We start from the raw sequence: 17944 nt of genomic DNA, 5'->3' as shown, positions 1-17944 counted from the left end.
CCGCTGGTGAGCATTAGTCCTCTGCTCTGAAAAGAAAAGTATCAAGAAATAGCAGTCATATCAGACCTTTTGATGACAGTGATCATCCACAAAATGATTTTTATTCCTGCCACAATGAAGTGCCTTTTTTTCATTCCAAGCATCCTTAAGATCATCAGTGACAATTATTGCATATCTAGGGACTGGAAAGATAACCCAGCACTTAGGGTTCCTGCCTTGGGTTGTGACCAATGGGGGTTAGATCCATGTCACCACAGATGGTGCCCCGAGACCCTCTAAAACCTGAGTTCAGAGGTCAAGAGTAAGCCCTGGGTACCACTGGGTGTGCCCCATCCCCAAAATATGGTAGATTGCATTTCTATGGTTTCAGTGTGTGGCTCAGTAGCAGAGCATACACTGCACGTGTGTGAGAATTGTTGGTCCAATCTTACATTTCTGCTACATTCTAGAACCTCACTGTAAACAAAGTGCACACATTAATCTTTTTAAAAAAGAATAAGCTTGGGGGGGCCAGAGAGTTAATACAGTGGATAAGGCATTTGCCTTGCACATGGCTGACCTGTGTTTGATCTCCCGGAGCTCTATGTGGCTCCCTGGGCCAACCAGAAGTGTTCCCTGAACACAAAGACAAGAGTAAGCCCTAAAAGCAATGCTGGATGTGACTGAGAAACAAACACACAAAACACAGGTTTGAGACCTGGATATAGCTTAGCAGTAGACCATTTGTCATGAATGTAGGACCAATCCCTGGTACCACAATAAAAACTACAGCAGTGAAAAAACAGAACAAACCAAAACACTAGGTTTGGGTGATGTGTATCTGCAAGGAAATAATAGGAAACAAACAAACAAAAGAGGGTAACCAAAGGCTTGGCAATGCCTTGATAAATATCAGAAGCCAGTGAAAGAAAAACCAAGGATTTACATGGAAATTACAAAAATCTTGAATTTTTTGACTCAACTATAGATTCAACTCAGGTATAGACTCAACTCGTGTTGAGTCTCGTGATGATAGGTTAGGCAAGTAGACAATAGGGAAAGAGCATTCTTTGAGAAGAATGCCAAGTATAAATGCAAAAGGAAGCTGTGAATTTAGAAAAATTGTCATTTTAAAACCACTGTGAAATTTAAAAAATCAACCTAAAACAGGAATCATCAATTGTCGATAAATCTGGAAGTCTTAAGTTGCTACAGGCAGGGAGTTTACTGGTATGAGTATACTTCAGATTTCTTACTAGTTATAAATAGAAAAGCAGTACTTGCTCAACAGAGAAGCCAGAAAACAGCATTATCTGACAATCCCAATTATCATCAAAGAGAAGTAGATGAACATCTTAGACTTTTAATGTTATATATTTTCTGTGTAGTGTTCTGTCTAGGATTTATGTTCTGAATATTACCATAAAATATATTCAGTAAACCTTGTAGCATTTAAAATCTGTTGGAAGAAACTTTACCAAGGAAGAAATACGAATGGCCAAAAGGCACATGAAAAAGTGTTCTGCATCACTAATCATCAGAGAGATGCAGATCAAAACAACTTTGAGATACCACCTCACACCACAGAGACTAGCACACATCCAAAAGAACAAAAGCAACCGCTGTTGGAGAGGATGTGGGGAGAAAGGGACCCTTCTTCACTGCTGGTGGGAATGCCGACTGGTTCAGCCCTTCTGGAAAACAATTTGGACGACTCTCAAAAAATTAGATATTGAATTCCCATTTGACCCAGCAATACCACTGCTGGGAATATATCCCAGAGAGGCAAAAAAGTACAATCGAAACAACATCTGCACATGTATGTTCATCGCAGCACTGTTTACAATAGCCAGAATCTGGAAAAAACCCGAATGCCCCAGAACGGATGACTGGTTGAGGAAACTTTGGTACATCTATACAATGGAATACTATGCAGCTGTTAGAAAAAAGGAGGTCAAGAATTTTGTAGTCAAGTGTATGGGCATGAAAAGTTTCATGCTGAGTGAAATGAGTCAGAAAGAGAGAGACAGACATAGAAAGATTGCACTCATATAGAATAACAGAGTGGGAGACTAACACCCAAGAACTGTAGAAATAAGTACCAGGAGGTTGACTCCATGGCTTCGAGGCTGGCCTCACGTTCCGGGGAAAGGTCAACTCAGAGAAGCGATCACCAACTACATTGTAGTCGAAGGCCATGTGGGGGAAGGGAGTTGCGGGCTGAATGAGGGCTAGAGACTGAGCACAGCGGCCACTCAACACCTTTATTGCAAACCACAACAGCTAATTAGAGAGAGAAAACAGAAGGGAATGCCTTGCCACAGTGGCAGGGTGGGGTGGGGGGGAGATGGGATTGGGGAGGGTGGGAGGGACACTGGGTTTACAGGTGGTGGAGAATGGGCACTGGTGAAGGGATGGGTTCCAAACTTTGTATGAGGGAAGTATAAGCACAAAAGTGTATAAATCTGTAACTGTACCCTCACGGTGATTCTCTAATTAAAAATAAATAAATTAAAAAAAAAAAATCTGTTGGAAAGGAGCTAGAGAATACAGTGGGTGAGGCTTTTCCCTTACACAGGGCTAACCTGGTTTGGTCCCCATCACCCCATATGGTCTACCAAGCACTGTCAGGAGTAACCCCTGAACACTGCCCCAAACAAAAAATATATGTATAATAATGAATAATTTTTAATCTCTTAAAAATATTTCACTAAAAATTAAAATTCCATTTGCATCATTTTATTGACAATTAGAAGTAACCTGTTTAATATACAAATTTAGGTAGACTCATGTTCTCATCAGATGATTTAGTAATAAGACTGATGTGTTATGATTGTGCTTTTTTATGGGGTGGTGAAATACGAATAAAATCTTACACTGAGACTTGAGATAGTATTCATAGTTATCACTGTCACTGTATCACTGTCATCCTGTTGCTCATTGATTTGCTCGTGCCAGCACCATTAACATCTCCATCTGTCCCTGTCGTGTTCAGGGTCAGGGGAATGAGGTTCATTATTGTTACTGCTTTTGGCATATCGAATATACCACGGATAGCTTGCCAGGCTCTGCTGTTCAAGATTCTGCATTGCTCTCTCCTGAGAGTTTTGTCTTATAGTCTCTGGATCTTGGCCATTGATTGATGAGATACATGGCAGGGGCAGTTTGTGGATGTGACTGCCAAGATACTGGAAAACTAGGGATCTGGGTGGAGGAGGCCCAGTCCCGATCTGAGCAGGCTTGGAGATTTCAGCCATGGGTCCCGCATACCTGGGTTCCTCTGCCGGTTCCTTCATGGGTGAGGCTTGTCCGAGCATGTAGAGAGTGGCCTTGAGCATGGTTGTGGCTGGGTTCTGGAGGTTTCCATCTGCCGGACTCTGCTTGGGGCAAGGAGGGAAACTCAACTGGCCCCCCTCCGAGGGGCCCTGGTGAAGACAACCTGGCTCGAGGGCAGGAGATTCTGCCAGTATTCATAGTTTAAAAAAAGCATAAAACAGTAATCTCAGAAAATAGAGAGAAAAAAATAAGAAAATGGAGGGGTGATTAAATGCTCAACAAAATTCATAGTTTTCAAACAATGCCAGAAACATTCACACTTAAGATGACTATTATTTTAAATCAGATTTTCCAGTATGACTATATATTTTCCTCTAGCCAAATTAAGATTCTAGATGCAGATCTTCATAGTCAAAGTGTTGGATTTAATCAGTCTTGGAATTTTGTCAGACAATAGGAAAATAAAACAGATATACAGAAGTAATTTTAGTTTTTATCACAAATCTAAACTGAAAAGAAAAGAAAATAAGGAAAGAGCCACTTCAATATAAATTAAGGTCCTGAAATATGATCAAAATAAAATGAAAATCCAGATGAGGTTCATGACTTGCTAGAATGGGTATTCTAGAAAACAAGGGGTTATAGTCAAATTTATGAAGTGTTATCAAACAAGGTGAGAAGGGAAAAGTGTCTGGGTTAGAGTCACAAGTGCTTTAAAAATGACTAAAGAAGACAGTTTAGGAGATACAAACTTTAACACTTCATGAAGTGGAAAGTGTCGACATAAAGACTGTAAAATAGGGTAGAAGACAGGAAAGTCTGATAAAATACGAAAGAGTGAGAAGAATAAGAGAAAATAGAAAATGCCTGATTGACCGGGACTGCACAACCACCTTGTTCTGATTGATAAGAGAGATGGAAATCAGTAGAAAGCCCAGAGTTGCTCGAATGGCATTTTGCATTTATGGCAACATGATTCCAGGTCATTGATGCAGTATCCCAGAGCAAAGCTCCATCCTTGGTCTAGAAACCTATTTAAATGTGTGGATATTGAAATCACTGTTGGAGAGTGGAAATCATGATGGAAAGAACATTGACCAGATGCTGCATTACCAATGAATTCATTTTGGGTGCAATAGGTGGTGCTTTCCATCCAGGGATCATAGACAACATTCTCTGGAGGGGCAGAAGGGAGTATGATCCCAGAGCATAAGTTACCAAAAGAGCTCAGATTTTTTAAAATTAATTTATTTTTTAATTAGTGAGTCACCGTGAGGGTACAGTTACAGATTTATACATTTTCGTGCTCGTGTTTCCCTCATACAATGTTCGAGAACCCATCCCTTCACCAGTGTCCATTCCTCACCACCAATAAACCCAGCATCCCTCCCATCCCCCAATACCATCTCCCACAACCCCACCCTGCCACTGTGGCAGGGTATTCCCTTTTGTTCTCTCTATCCAATTGGGTGCTATGGTTTGCAATAGGGGTGTTGAGTGGCCATTGTGTTCAGTCTCTAGTCTACTTTCAGCACCCATCTCCCCTCCCAAGCGGGATCTCCAACCACATTTTACTTGGTGTTCCCTTCTCTATCTGAGCTGCCTTTTCCCCAGAATGTGAGGCCAGCTTCCAAGCGGTGGAGTCAACCTCCTGGTACTTATTTCTACTATTCTTGGGTGTTAGTCTCCTACTCTGTTATTTTATATTCCACAGATGAGCGCAATCTTTCTGTGTCTGTCTCTCTTTCTGACTCATTTCACTTAGCATGATACTTTCCATGTTGATCCCCTTATATGCAAAGGTCATGACTTCAGTTTTTCTAACAGCTGCATAGTATTCCATAATATAGATGTGCCAAAGTTTCTTTAACCAGTTATCTGTTCTAGGGCACTCGGGTTTTTTCCAGATTCTGGCTATTGTAAACAGTGCTGCGATGAACATATAAGTGCAGATGTCATTTCGACTATACATTTTTGCTTCTCTGGGATATATTCCCAGCAGTGATACTGCTGGGTCAAATGGGAGCTCAATTTCTAATTTTTTGAGAAGCATCCATATTGTTTTTTCAGAAGGGTGAACCAGTCAGCATTCCCACCAGCAGTGTAGAAGGGTCCCTTTCTCCCCACATCCTCTCCAACAGCGGTTGCTTTTGTTCTTTTGGATGTGTGCTAGTCTGTGTGGTGTGAGGTGGTATCTCATGGTTGCTTTGATCTGCATCTCCCTGATGATTAGTGATGTAGAGCACTTTTCCATGTGCCTTTTGGCCATTTGTATCTCTTCCTTAAGAAAGTTTCTGTTCATATCTTCGCCCCATTTTCTGATGGGTTGGGTGTTTTCTTCTTGTAGAGTTCAACCAGTGCCTTGTATACCCTTGATATCAACCCCTTATCAGATGGGTATTGGGTGAATATCCTTTCCCATTCTGTAGATTGTCTTTGTATTCTGGTCACTGTATCTTTTGCGGTGCAGAAGCTTTTTAGTTTAATGTAGTCCCATTTGTTTATCTCTGTTTCCACTTGGTTGGCCAGTTGCATGTCATCTTTGAAGATACCTTTATCTTCAATATTGTGGAGAGTTTTGCTGACCTTGTCTTTAATGTACCTTATGGATTGTGGTTTGATGTTGAGATCTTTAATCCATTTTGATCTGACTTTTGTGCATGGTGTCAGATCGAGGTCTAAGCCCATTCTTTTGCATGTGGTTGTCCAGTTCTGCCAGTACTATTTGTTAAAGAGGCTTTCCTTGCTCCATTTCACATTTCTTGCTCCCTTATCAAAGATTAGATGATCATACATTTGTGGTTGTGCGTAGGGATATTCCACCCTGTTCCATTGGTCTGCTGCTCTACCTTTGTTCCAGTACCATGCTGTTTTAACTGTTACCGCTTTGTAGTAAAGTTTGAGGTTGGGAGGGTGATGCCTCCCATCGTCTTTTTCCCAAGAATTGTTTTAGCTATCCATGGGTATTTGATGTTCCATAAGAATTTTAGGATTGCTTGATCCGTTTCTTTGAAGAATGTCATGGGTATCCTTATAGGGATCGTATTGAATCTGTATAATGCTTTGGGGAGTATTGCCATTTTGACAATGTTGATTCTCCCTATCCATGAGCAGGGGATATGTTTCCATTTCCTCATGTCCTCTTTTATTTCATGGAGTAGCGTTTTATAGTTTTCTTTGTAGAGGTCTTTTACTTCCTTGGTTAAGCTGATTCCGAAGTACTTGATTTTCTGGGGTACGATTGTGAACGGGATTGCTTTTTTCATGTCCCTTTCCTCTGTCTCATTGTTTGCATATAGGAAGGCCATGGATTTTTGGGTATTGATTTTATTCTGCAACTTTACTGTATAAGTCTATTGTTTCTAAAAGATTCTTAGTAGAGGTTTTAGGCTTCTCTAGATATAGTATCATATCGTCTGCGAATAGTGAGAGTTTGATTTCTTCCTTTCCTATCTGGATGCCTTTAATCTCTTTTTGTTGTCTAACAGCTATTCCAACTGCTTCCAGTACTATATTGAAGAGAAGTGATGAGAGTGGACATCCTTGTCTTGTGCCTGATCTTAGAGGAAAGGCCCTTAGTTTTTCCCCATTGAGGATAATGCTTGCCTAGGCTTGTGGTAGATGGCTTTAACTATCTTGAGGAAAGTTCCTCCAAAACCCATTTTGATGAGGGTTTTCATCATGAACAGATGTTGGATCTTGTCAAATGCTTTCTCTGCATCTATTGATATAATCATATGGTTTTTTCTTTACTTTTGTTGATATGATGGATTATGTTGATTGATTTCTGAATGTTAAACCATCCTTGCATCCCCGGAATGAATCCCACTTGGTCATGGTGTATGGTCTTTTTGATAAGTTGTTGGATCCTATTTGCTAATATTTTGTTGAGGATCTTTGCATCGGTGTTCATCAGGGATATTAGTCTATAATTTTATTTCTTAGTGGTGTCTTTGTTTGCTTTTGGTATTAGGGAGATATGTGACTCATAGAAACTATTTTGGAGGGTTCCTGTTTTTTCAATTTCCTGGAAAAGCTTGAGAAGAACTGGCAACAGGTCTTCTTTAAAATTTTGGAAGAATTCGCCAGTGAATCCATCTTGACCTGGGAAAAGCTCAGATTTTTAAAGAAAGAAAACAAACAGTAGTTTGAAGAATGATTCGAAGAATCAATGACCACCCAGAGCAGCATCTCCTGGGCCTCTAGAGCATAGCTAGGATGGGGGAATAAAAGGAAAGCCCTAATTGCCTATTTCTGTAGAGGAAGATGTGCTGTCACAGATGTCCTACCACATATATGTATATGTATGTATATATCACTATATCACTGTCATCCCGTTGTCCGTCAATTTACATGAGCGGGCAGTAACATTCCTATTCCTCTCAGCCCTGAGATTTTAGAAGCCTTTCCTTACTCCTCTTTCCCAGCGATTGGAGGCTCTTTCAGGGTCAGGGGAATGAGACCTATGTTAATGTTTTTGGCATATCAAATACGCCATGGGTAGCCTAACAGGCTCTATCCATGCAGGCAGGATACTCTAAGTAGCTTGCCGGGCTCTCTGTTTGATCTGAGAGTATCCCGCCCGCACAGCAGAGCCTGGCAAGCTCCCCGTGGCGTATTCAATATGCCAAAAACAGTAACAGTAGCAGGTCTCATTCCCTTGACCCTGAAAGAAGCCTCCAATCATTGGGAAAGATGAGTAAGGAGAGGCTGCTAAAATCTCAGGGCTAGGACGAATGGAGACATTACTGGTGCCCTCTTGGGTAAATCAATGAACAACAGGATGACAGTGATGACTCTTCCAGTAACTTTCATACATACAGTTAACACTATTATTGCTAGTTAACAATATTGCTAACCATTGTCACTATGCTCTACTTTTCCTCCCCTGGATTTATTATACAACTGGAAGTTGGTACTTTTGACTTTCTTCACCTGTTTGGCCTGCTCGCCCCAAATTCTGACAGTCATCAGTTTGCTCTCTGTATCTGTGAGCATGGCTGTTTTGTTTTATTTTAAGATCCTACATATAAGTGAGGTCATATGGCATTTGTCTTTGTCTGTCTGACAGTTTGCTTGGTATGAACCCATAGATCCAGTAATATTGTCACGAATAGCAGAATATTCTCCTTTTAAATGATGAATAACCTTCCCCTGTGTGTGTAGATATACCACATTTCCTTGATTCATTCATCTATTCACAGACACTTCTCTTGCTACCATATCTTAAATATTGTGAATAATGCCGCAATAAATATCGGGGTACCATAATTTTCAGTTAGTGTTTTAGTTCCACTTTGGATCTCAGAAGTAGATGTGCTGAATAGTCTGATTTTTTAATTTTTTCTGCAACTTCCATGTTATCTCTCATAGTGATAGCTGAATAATATTCCCTCCACACTGGGTTCCTTTTCTACACATTCTTGCCAATGCTTATTATAAAATAATATTATATATTTTTTGATAGGCCTTTGTCTCTTCCCTTTACATTTACCTCAAAGATGTTAGTCTGAGAAGGTGAAAACATTACATATCTTCTATAAATTTTATAGCACCCCCCAATTTCTCAATGTTGTAGACAACTATAATAAAGAGAAGTGTTAATTTGACCCTATTTAAATTAGAGAATTGAAGCACTGGTTATGAAATAATTGTAAAGGCACCATATCTCCAACTATAACCATACATTCATTTCACAAATTTTATTGATTTATTTTTGGTTTATAACACTATATAATTTCTAGAGTGTAGGTCCTCACCTCATTCAGTATCTATTTTTAGGTATCTTAAAAAAGAAATATAAAAAAAGGACAGAAACTCTCACCCATAATCCAAAATTCTAAAGTCCATAACTTGAAAGATTTGTTTTCTAGAAAGACCTTATCGTCTGCAAGAAGCAAAGATAACCTGACCCACAGTTATACAAGTATTATTTTAAAATGCCATCCGATTGCAAGTATCATAAACAATTCCCCATGTTTATTTCATGACGAATAGTCCTCAAAATAGCACTCTCCAGCAATATGTTACCCTTTTATCAAAATATAAAGGCTATAAATGAAAGAAATGTTCTTTCATATCTTAGGGTTTCAAGTTCACCCTGCAGCTAATAGAAAGCGGAGGGATTTTCACTGAAATGATCTCCAGCATTTTGTATGCAAAACCCGCTCACTTTCTTACCCACGCCAAAGCACAAATTAAGGCTTCATGACAGAGAATGATGCAAAACCGATGTGCAGTATCAGTGAGTTTGTGCTTTTCGGGTGGGAGACAGGAAAAAGTGTCACCGTCAAAACAGTATTGAGCCACATGGTTCTAAGCACCCGTTCAATAGACATCCAGTTGCAACCTGCATTTTACTTGGAGGCTGCAGTGTTTCATAGCTTGGCTTGGGTGAAGCTTATTATAAATCTCTTTGTCGCCTTCCTCCTAGGTAGAATAAAGCGAAGGAACAGTGAAATGTAAAGGGAATTGTGTGTTTAGACACCACAGGGGTTATTCCATTTTTGTTATATGAAAGAAATCTTGGTATAGTCCAGTCTCTGAGGGTCTGTAGGAGCAGAGGGGATGCCTCTTGGTTGCGGTACAGAGCCGTGTTCTCTGCTGGGAGCCCTTCAACTAGACCTAGAAAACCTTTGCTCCCAGAACAATCTTCAAGGGACATTGTACAGAGATCTGTCTCCATCTCCTTTTTTTTCCCCCTTCAGATGATTCTGTTGGACTTCTTACATCCTTGAGGAGAGACAGGTCAGCAAATGGCTCAGATCAGCCAGCTTCTGGCAAAGAGGAGAAAGCTAAAGAAATTCATGTAGAAATAGAGTTTAGTTTGCATGCAGAGTGAGGCCGATGTACATGTATACTGCTCAGAAAACTCACACAATCTTATAGGCAATGGCCCAATTTAGAAGGCACTTAGGAATGAATTTGTTCAAATATTGTTTGTGCTTTCCTGCCTCGCTAGCATGCAGAGTTTGGCCCCTTATGTGCTGTATTATGACACTAGACTTGTGATTTAGGCTACTTTCATGGTAAGCAATTAAGACTCACCAATTTCCACTGGAATCATGAGCTTGATGATGATTCAATTACTGGCAATTCATCACAAGGGTTTCTGAAGACTTGCTCAGATGTTGCAGAATGACTTGGTATTTGCTGCATGGAATAGCTCTCCTTTAGCTCCTGACATGGAATTGAAATCACTACAAAATAGACAGGGAAGCATATACATAATAAAGTTTTACCAAATTGGATTTGAAGTTAGCAAATATTATAGTGAAAATATTATTTGGAAAACATTTGCACGAGTTTGAAAACTGAATTATTCATCCTTACTCACAAACTTGCTTGTCATTCTATCCCTTCCTTCCTTTTTTCTTTTTTCTTCATTTCCTTCATTTCTCTGCTTCCTTCCTTCTTTTCTTCTTTCTTTCTTCATTCCTTTCTTTAATTCATTCTTTCTTTCTTTCTTTTACTTTTCTTTCTTTTCTGTCCCTCCCTTCCTTCCTCCCTCCCTCCCTCCCTCCCTCCCTCCCTCCCTCCCTTCTTCCCTCCCTCCCTCCCTCCCTCCCTCCCTCCCTCCCTCCCTCCCTCCCTCCATTCCTTCCTTCCTTCCTTCCTTCCTTCCTTCCTTCCTTCCTTCCTTCCTTCCTTCCTTCCTTCCTTCCTTCCTTCCTTCCTTCCTTCCTTCCTTCCTTCCTTCCTTCCTTTCCTCACTTCCCTGCTTGCTTTTGGCCACACCAGCAACACTGGGGTGAGGGACTTACCCCCAGGACAGTGTTCACAGGTCATTCTCTGTAGTACTCAAGTCCTCCCGTATGCAATCACACTTTTCTTTTTTCTTACTCTTGTCATTTATATCCAGCCCTTCAAGTTTAGGGACCCAAATCTCTGGTCATCCTGGGAGCACTCAGCTGCTTAGGAGCTCTGCTGCTATGCCCAGGCCCACCCCACTGCGGAGTCACTTATAATCCCTTGGCTATTCTATTTCATCCTCTCACCTCTTCTTAGAGCTGCAATTCCATACAGCTGAGTCATTTCTCAAATATATTCACTAGTACATTCAAAATGACTGATGACTGTCCGTCATCACTCCTTTGTGATACTCAGAGCCTAGATTGATTCTTCAAGCCCTTCTCATTTCTCCCTTCCATGCCTTGAACCTAGCACTAAAAATGATTGCACTAACAATCATTCATTCATGATTATCAGCATTACTCCTACTAATGATAGGGCTGAAATGAATTTGTGAATTTACCAAGTGCAATGATAGCACTGATACCAATGATACCAATGATAGCAATCATTGATAGCAATGATACCAAATGGAATTATAGCACAGCGGGTAGGGCATTTGCAATATTGTTGCACATGGCCAACCCAGGTTCAATTCCTCCATCCCTCTTGGAGACCCCGGCAAGGTACCGAGAGTATCCTGCTCACATGGCAGAGTCTGGCAAGTTCCCTGTGGCATATTCAATATGCCAAAAACAGTAACAAAAAGTCTCACAATGGAGACATTACTGGTGCCCACTCGAGCAAATCGATGAACAATGGGACGACAGTGCTAATAGTGCTTACCAAATATGGTCCTTTTGCCAGAGCATGCCAGCTCACTCGGGCTCAATCAGCTCCAGCTACTTTTTCTGGACTCTGGGGAGTTTTCACAAGACTGAGAGTGTCTCTTCCCTCCGGGACTCCACCCACAGCCTTGTCTCCTCAAGATCTGGGGCTGGAGAGATAGTACAGGGGACAAGGCTCTCGCCTTGGATGCCGCTGACTCAGGTTTCTTCCCCAGCAAGGCATACAGTCTCCTGAGCATCACCAGAACCAGGAGTAGTTCCTGAGCACTTCCAGGTGTGGCGTGTCCAGCAACACCCCTCCCCCCAAATAAGAGACTATATATGTTATATATAATATATTTTTATGTATTACATATTATATGGACTGGAGTGATAGCACAGCAGGTAGGGCGTTTGCCTTTCACGCAGCCAACCCAGGGCTCGATTCCTCTGTCTCTCTCGGAGAGCCCAGCACCTCTCTCGGAGAATATCACGCCCACATGGCAGAGCATGGCAAGCTACCTGTGGCGTATTTGATATGCCAAAAACAGTAACAACAAGTCTCACAATGGAGACATTACTGGTGCCCGCTCAAGCAAATCGGGAAGACAGTGCTACAGTGCAGTGCATGCCTTGAACCACAGTGCTCTCCCTTTTGTACTTTCGCCTAAACTTTAATGATCACCTCATGTTGCCTTTAGCTGCTGGGGGGGGGGGAAATAAAATCTATGTTCTCTCCAGGGGTTTAAACATTCAAATATTTGCTAAGTGCCTGATGCCCTCTTTCTCTTCTTTTCCAGTAGCACCGCCCCCCTATAGTTACGACCACGAGATGGAATATTGTGCAGACTTGCCTCCTCCATACTCCCCGGCTCCTCAGACCACAGCACAGCGTTCTCCACCTCCTCCTTATCCCGGAAATTCAAGGAAGTAATCCTTCTCTGCAGGGCAGCACATGGGCAAATCAGAGCCCTGGCGGGGATTAAAATGCCTCAACTCAGAAACAGAGAGGGAAGGACAGCTGTAAGGAAGACTTGGCTCCATCAGACAATATGCTGAGAAGAATGTCCAGGCTAAGAAACACAGTGTTTCTTACTCAGAGCTTCCCCCATCTGGAGTATTTTATGTGCTTGGATGGGAATGCATTGAAAGAATCTAGGGATCCGCCTAAGCACAAAGAACTGTCATGAAATCGACCAAACCACATCTGGAAATCACATTGCTTAAGAAAATCACACCATCGATCCTTTGACCCTGGAAGGGAAGAGATCCAAGAGAATAGACGAGACAGCATAAAGAAAGAGCAATCTTCTCTGCCGTTTTGAAAGTCATTGTGAGAATTGTTTTTTCCTTCACTCATGAATTAATTCAGATCCAGTGCCGGGGTGTCCATTCTGTGTTTTATGCTCTTTGAAGCACTAGGATGGAAGTTATAGGAAGGGTATTTTGGTTTCCCCACAAGGAATAATCAAAACTTTTTTTTTTCTCACTAGATTGCTTTGTGAAGACTCCAAATAGAACTTAGAGGACTGTCAGGCAGGAAAATGTTCTAGAAGGGATAACTAAATAGAATATCAGTAGACTCCATGGGTTCCAGAAGTTCTGTTTATGTTTTAGGTAGATGGAAGATGCAGTTTTGTATTTCTAGGAATGAAAACAACAGGAAAAAGATATTTTAAATTAATTGGAGAGTTAGAGAAGAGTCAGCAGTACTTTAATAGCTGCATAAAGCTAAGAAACCTTCAGCGTTACTGCTATCTAAAAATCACAATTTCACTTAGAATAAAAATAAAATATAAGTGAAATATAAATTTATCTGGAATAAAAAATCATGACTTTATTTAGAAGACAGGGGTTATTCCAAATGTGAACCAATAAACAAAGTTCCAAAAACAACAAACTCACTGCCTTGGATTAAAAGATAAGAAGCCAAATATCCCCATGGGACCTTCCATCATGAAGTAAAATCTCAGAACTTGACCACGAAATATATTGCAGCCTACAAAAGAGAAGAGTGAAAAGAAAAATTTGGATTCTCTTCTATAGAATTCTATTCACATGTAACTTAGATTTTTTTGTGTGTGTACTATCTTAAATCATTGCTATACAGTTAATGAACAGATTAAGATATTGATATCAAATTGATGCCTTTTGCCAAAATTCCAGTTTTATGATGTGCCTTCCTTTAGGTGTGAACAGCTTTTAATAACTGATTCCAGTGTGCCATATTTTGCTGCAAGTGCCCTTCACATTTATATTTTCCTAAGAGTACTTTGTAATATATATAATGAACAAATATACATTGAACAAAAATTGGGAATAGGTGACCAAATATTTTTGTCACTTTGCAATTAAACCTATTTAATCAAGCATCATCATCATAATTCAGTGAAATTACAAAGCGATGCTAAGAAATTTACTGAATAAAGCATAGAAATGTCTTAAAGTATAAATTATGGTTTCGTTACTTTGCAGTTACAAATCTCACTAGTTAGGTAGTGTATTTTACTTTTAAATGCATTGATATGATAGAAATACAGTCTATATGCCAAAGAGATCTAAAAGTTAGGTATATTTTAAATGGCTTACATGATTTTTTTAGGCGTAGATTATTTTCTAGAGAAGACACAAAGTATCCCAGACTTCCAACCTATTCTAGTGACTGAGATTTTAGCACAATTTAAGAGTCCATATGCTTTAATTTATCTCTCTTCTGCAAATGTGAGTAGACCAATTACACTGTAGCTATGCAACTCCGGTGCCAGGCTCTCTGCGAATTTCCGAATGTTGGTTGTAAATGCAGCATATATTCCTTAAGGAAAAAAAATAGAGAGAAAAACAAAAAGAACAGTGGGAATTGAATCATTATCATCTTTGCTGTCAGTAAATATCCCTCATGTTCTTCTGTTCCTGTAAACATTAGCCATATTGGAGCCATTTTGATCCACCTCATCTCATTCCTTTGAATTATTTTATGGCCTCCCTCAAGGTATATCACAAACCCATAGAGCTACCACAGATAAATCTTTTTATTATTTGTATTTAATGTCACAGTACCAAAAATGTACGCATATATAGATATTTGGAGCTCAGTGATGATTTTTGTAGGAAATTTATCTTGGGGAGAACTATATGATGTGAAAGCTTCAGATTATAGTTATTTAAGAACTAATGTATTTGCTGGGGCCAAAAATTTTACCAAAACAATAAAAATTGTAACAGGAATTATATCTTGATTGTCTTATGTCCTTTGTTGAACCCTTTATGCTCATTTGGTTAGTCTCATTCTTTTGTAAGGAAAGACAGGACTGAAGCCAGAGAGACTTTATTTCCAAACCTATCTCCTGTCTTAAGGAAGAGCATTTCCTGCCTATAAAGCTTTCTCTTTTATCTCTATAAAACTTTCTGCTTTGAAATACATAACATCATCAGCTCCATTAAGTTTTGTGAAAATTCCACGAACACATGCAAAAGTCTGCGTTTAAAGATTTTTAAGGGGGCTGGAGCGATAGCACAGCGGGTAGGGCATTTGCCTTGCACGAGGCCCACCCGGGTTTAATTCCCATCATCCCATATGGTCCGCTGAGCACAGCCAAGGGTAATTCCTGAGTGCAGAGCCAGGAATAACCCCTGTGCATCTCCGGGTGTGACCCAAAAGGGAAAAAAATAATTAATTTTTTTAAATACCAAAAGAATGACTTAGAACAGTGGATAGGACATTTGTCTTGCAAGCAGACAACTCAGGTTTAATGGTCAGCACCCCATAGGGTCCCCCAAGGCCGCCCGGAGTGATCCCTGAGTGCAGATCCAGGAGGAAGCCCAGAGACACAGCCAGTTGTGGCAAAATGAATAAAAATTCAAAAGAATTACCTAAGGATGAAAGCCCCTGAGACAATATTCCTCACACATTAGCCACCAGTTACATTTGCTTATTTGGTCGAGAGTATTCAAGTAAATAAAACTTTCAATTCTTCATACTCATTAGCCATAATTCAAAGGCTGCCTTGTGTAATGTGGCTGGTGGCTACTTTTCTGTCAAGTGTGATACTAAAACCCGATGGAAAAGGCAGTAAGATTGCAGGAGGGAGATGAAGCTCCTACAGGCCACCTTAAACAGGAAATGAAGGGGCTGGAGTGATAGCACAGTGGGTAGGGCGTTTGCCTTGCACATGGCCGACCCAGGTTCGGTTCCCAGCATCCCATATGGTCCCCTGAGTACCGCCAGGAGAAATTCCTGAGTGCAGAGCCAGGAGTAACCCTGGTGCATCACCAGATATGACTCCAAAAAGAAAAAAAAACAACAGGAAATGAAGTACAGACTTTGCCGGTTAATTACAAAGTCCTTTAAAAATGTGGGTAAAGGGCCAGGATTATCCAGCTCAGACCTGCATGAGCACCGACAAGCAATGAGAAAGAGGCCCATGGGGGCTCCTCAAGGTCAAGGGTGAGGAAGCTGTAATGAGAGCTAAAGGGCTAAGAGTGGAATCCATCTGGGAACAGGTGAGACTGTCTACATCCTGTTCCCAGAGCCTAATGGATTCTGCAGTGGTTCTGCTCAATTCTACTGCAACTTTGAAGCTGTAGGCCATGCACATTTTCCTAAGGGAAAATCTTGTTCCCACTGCCAAACATAAGCAGCACTCACCACTAACCTTCTCTCCTCCCATCTTCTTGTTTAGCCAAAACCATTTTGATAACTTTTCGTTGCGGAGTCCAGCTCATATCAGCTACAACTTGGACCCATGCAATAGTGGAGCGCTGGGTGCTATTGCTTTTATTTCTTAATTAAAATAACCTAACATCACTGTCACTGTATCACTGTCATCCCATTGCTCATCAATTTGCCAGTAACATCTCTATTGTGAGACTTGTTACTGTTTTTGGCATATCGAATATGCATGGGGAGCTTGCCAGGCTGTGCCATGCGGGCGAGACACTTTCAGTAGCTTGCCATGCTCTCCGAGAGGGACAAAGGAACTGAACCCAGGTCAGCTGCGTGCAAGGCAAACGCCCTACCTGCTGTGCTATCACTCCAACCCACTATTATTACACCCTTAGAATATTCTGAAGATATAGAATATTCTGATATATTAGATATATGGGGCTGGAGCAATAGTACATCGGTTGGGTTTCGCCTTTCATGCCGCCGACCCGAGTTCGATTCCTCCACCCCTCTCAGAGAGCCCGGCAAGCTACTGAGAGTATTGAGCCCGCACAGCAGAGCCTGGCAAGCTACCTGTGCGTATTGGATATGCCAAAAACAGTAACAATAAGTCTCTCAATGAGAGACAGTTACTGGTGCCCGCTCGAACAAGTTGATGAGCAACGGGATGACAGATTTTCATTAGATATACTAATTTTGTTAAAACTGAAGTTTTAATTGACTCAAATACTCTTAAAATGCAAACATAATATCTGTGGAAATGTGCAAGATTTTTCACTTGACTTAAAAAATAAAAAATAAGCTTCCAGTTCAAAGAGAAGTGTCAGTGCCTTAAAAAGAAACCCCATGAATTTAGACTTTCAAATCCTAAGACATGCTCAGACACCTGAAGAACTGCACCAAGAGTAACTCAAACCCTCAGGCACAGCAGGGAAAATACACTGGCCAAAACACATCCTGTTCCCAAAATGTTAAACAGCAGTTTTAATAGATTTATGAAAATATCTGTGACCAAGATTTTGGTTACCACAGAAATTTCCTTTCTTGATTTAAAGATGCTTAAGTTCATATTCCAAATGCCATCATCTCATCTGAATTGCTCAAGAAGCAGTCAATCAGTTAAATACTGGTAAACACAGATCACTAGTCTCCATAAAGACCTATTTTCTCAGGAGATAAACCCAAGCCCTAAACAGATGTTTTCATGCATCTAGCTTTAAGGTTAAAGCTAAAATAACCTAACATAACTACATCAAAGTTGCATGGTCCCCTTAGTCATCACCTTGGACTCTTTGTTCTGCTGGGTGCTTAATCAGAACCTGGTAGAAATATAAAGTATATATTTTAATTTTGTTATTTCAGGCCTGAGCTACAAAAGCAAAGCTGATACTTGTATAAGTACATACAGTACTTTTCCGAGGCAAACCCACTGTGTAGAATGAATTAGTTTAAACTGTGTCAGAAAAGA

At 40.6% G+C, this 17944-nt stretch overlaps 1 protein-coding gene across 2 annotated transcripts in view; it reads left to right on the top strand.

Annotated features, from left to right (window-relative positions):
- The window catches only part of CYYR1 (cysteine and tyrosine rich 1), a 120854-nt gene extending 105811 nt beyond the window's left edge, over positions 1 to 15043 (top strand). The window contains exon 4 of one of the 2 annotated variants that reach the window (XM_055127290.1): positions 12617 to 15043. In XM_055127290.1, coding sequence (XP_054983265.1) covers positions 12617 to 12747 — 131 coding nt within the window. In that variant the 3' untranslated portion in view covers positions 12748 to 15043. Of the gene's footprint in view, positions 1 to 12613 lie in introns of both variants that reach the window. The other variant, XM_055127289.1, reaches the window with a different exon arrangement.
- Positions 15044 to 17944: the final 2901 nt, after the last annotated feature.

The sequence above is a fragment of the Sorex araneus genome, chromosome 2 (genome assembly GCF_027595985.1).
Source record: "Sorex araneus isolate mSorAra2 chromosome 2, mSorAra2.pri, whole genome shotgun sequence".
Classification (NCBI taxonomy): Eukaryota; Metazoa; Chordata; class Mammalia; order Eulipotyphla; family Soricidae; genus Sorex; species Sorex araneus.
The sequence above is the reverse complement of the archived record's forward strand: the minus strand, read 5'-3'. Positions and strand labels throughout refer to the sequence as shown.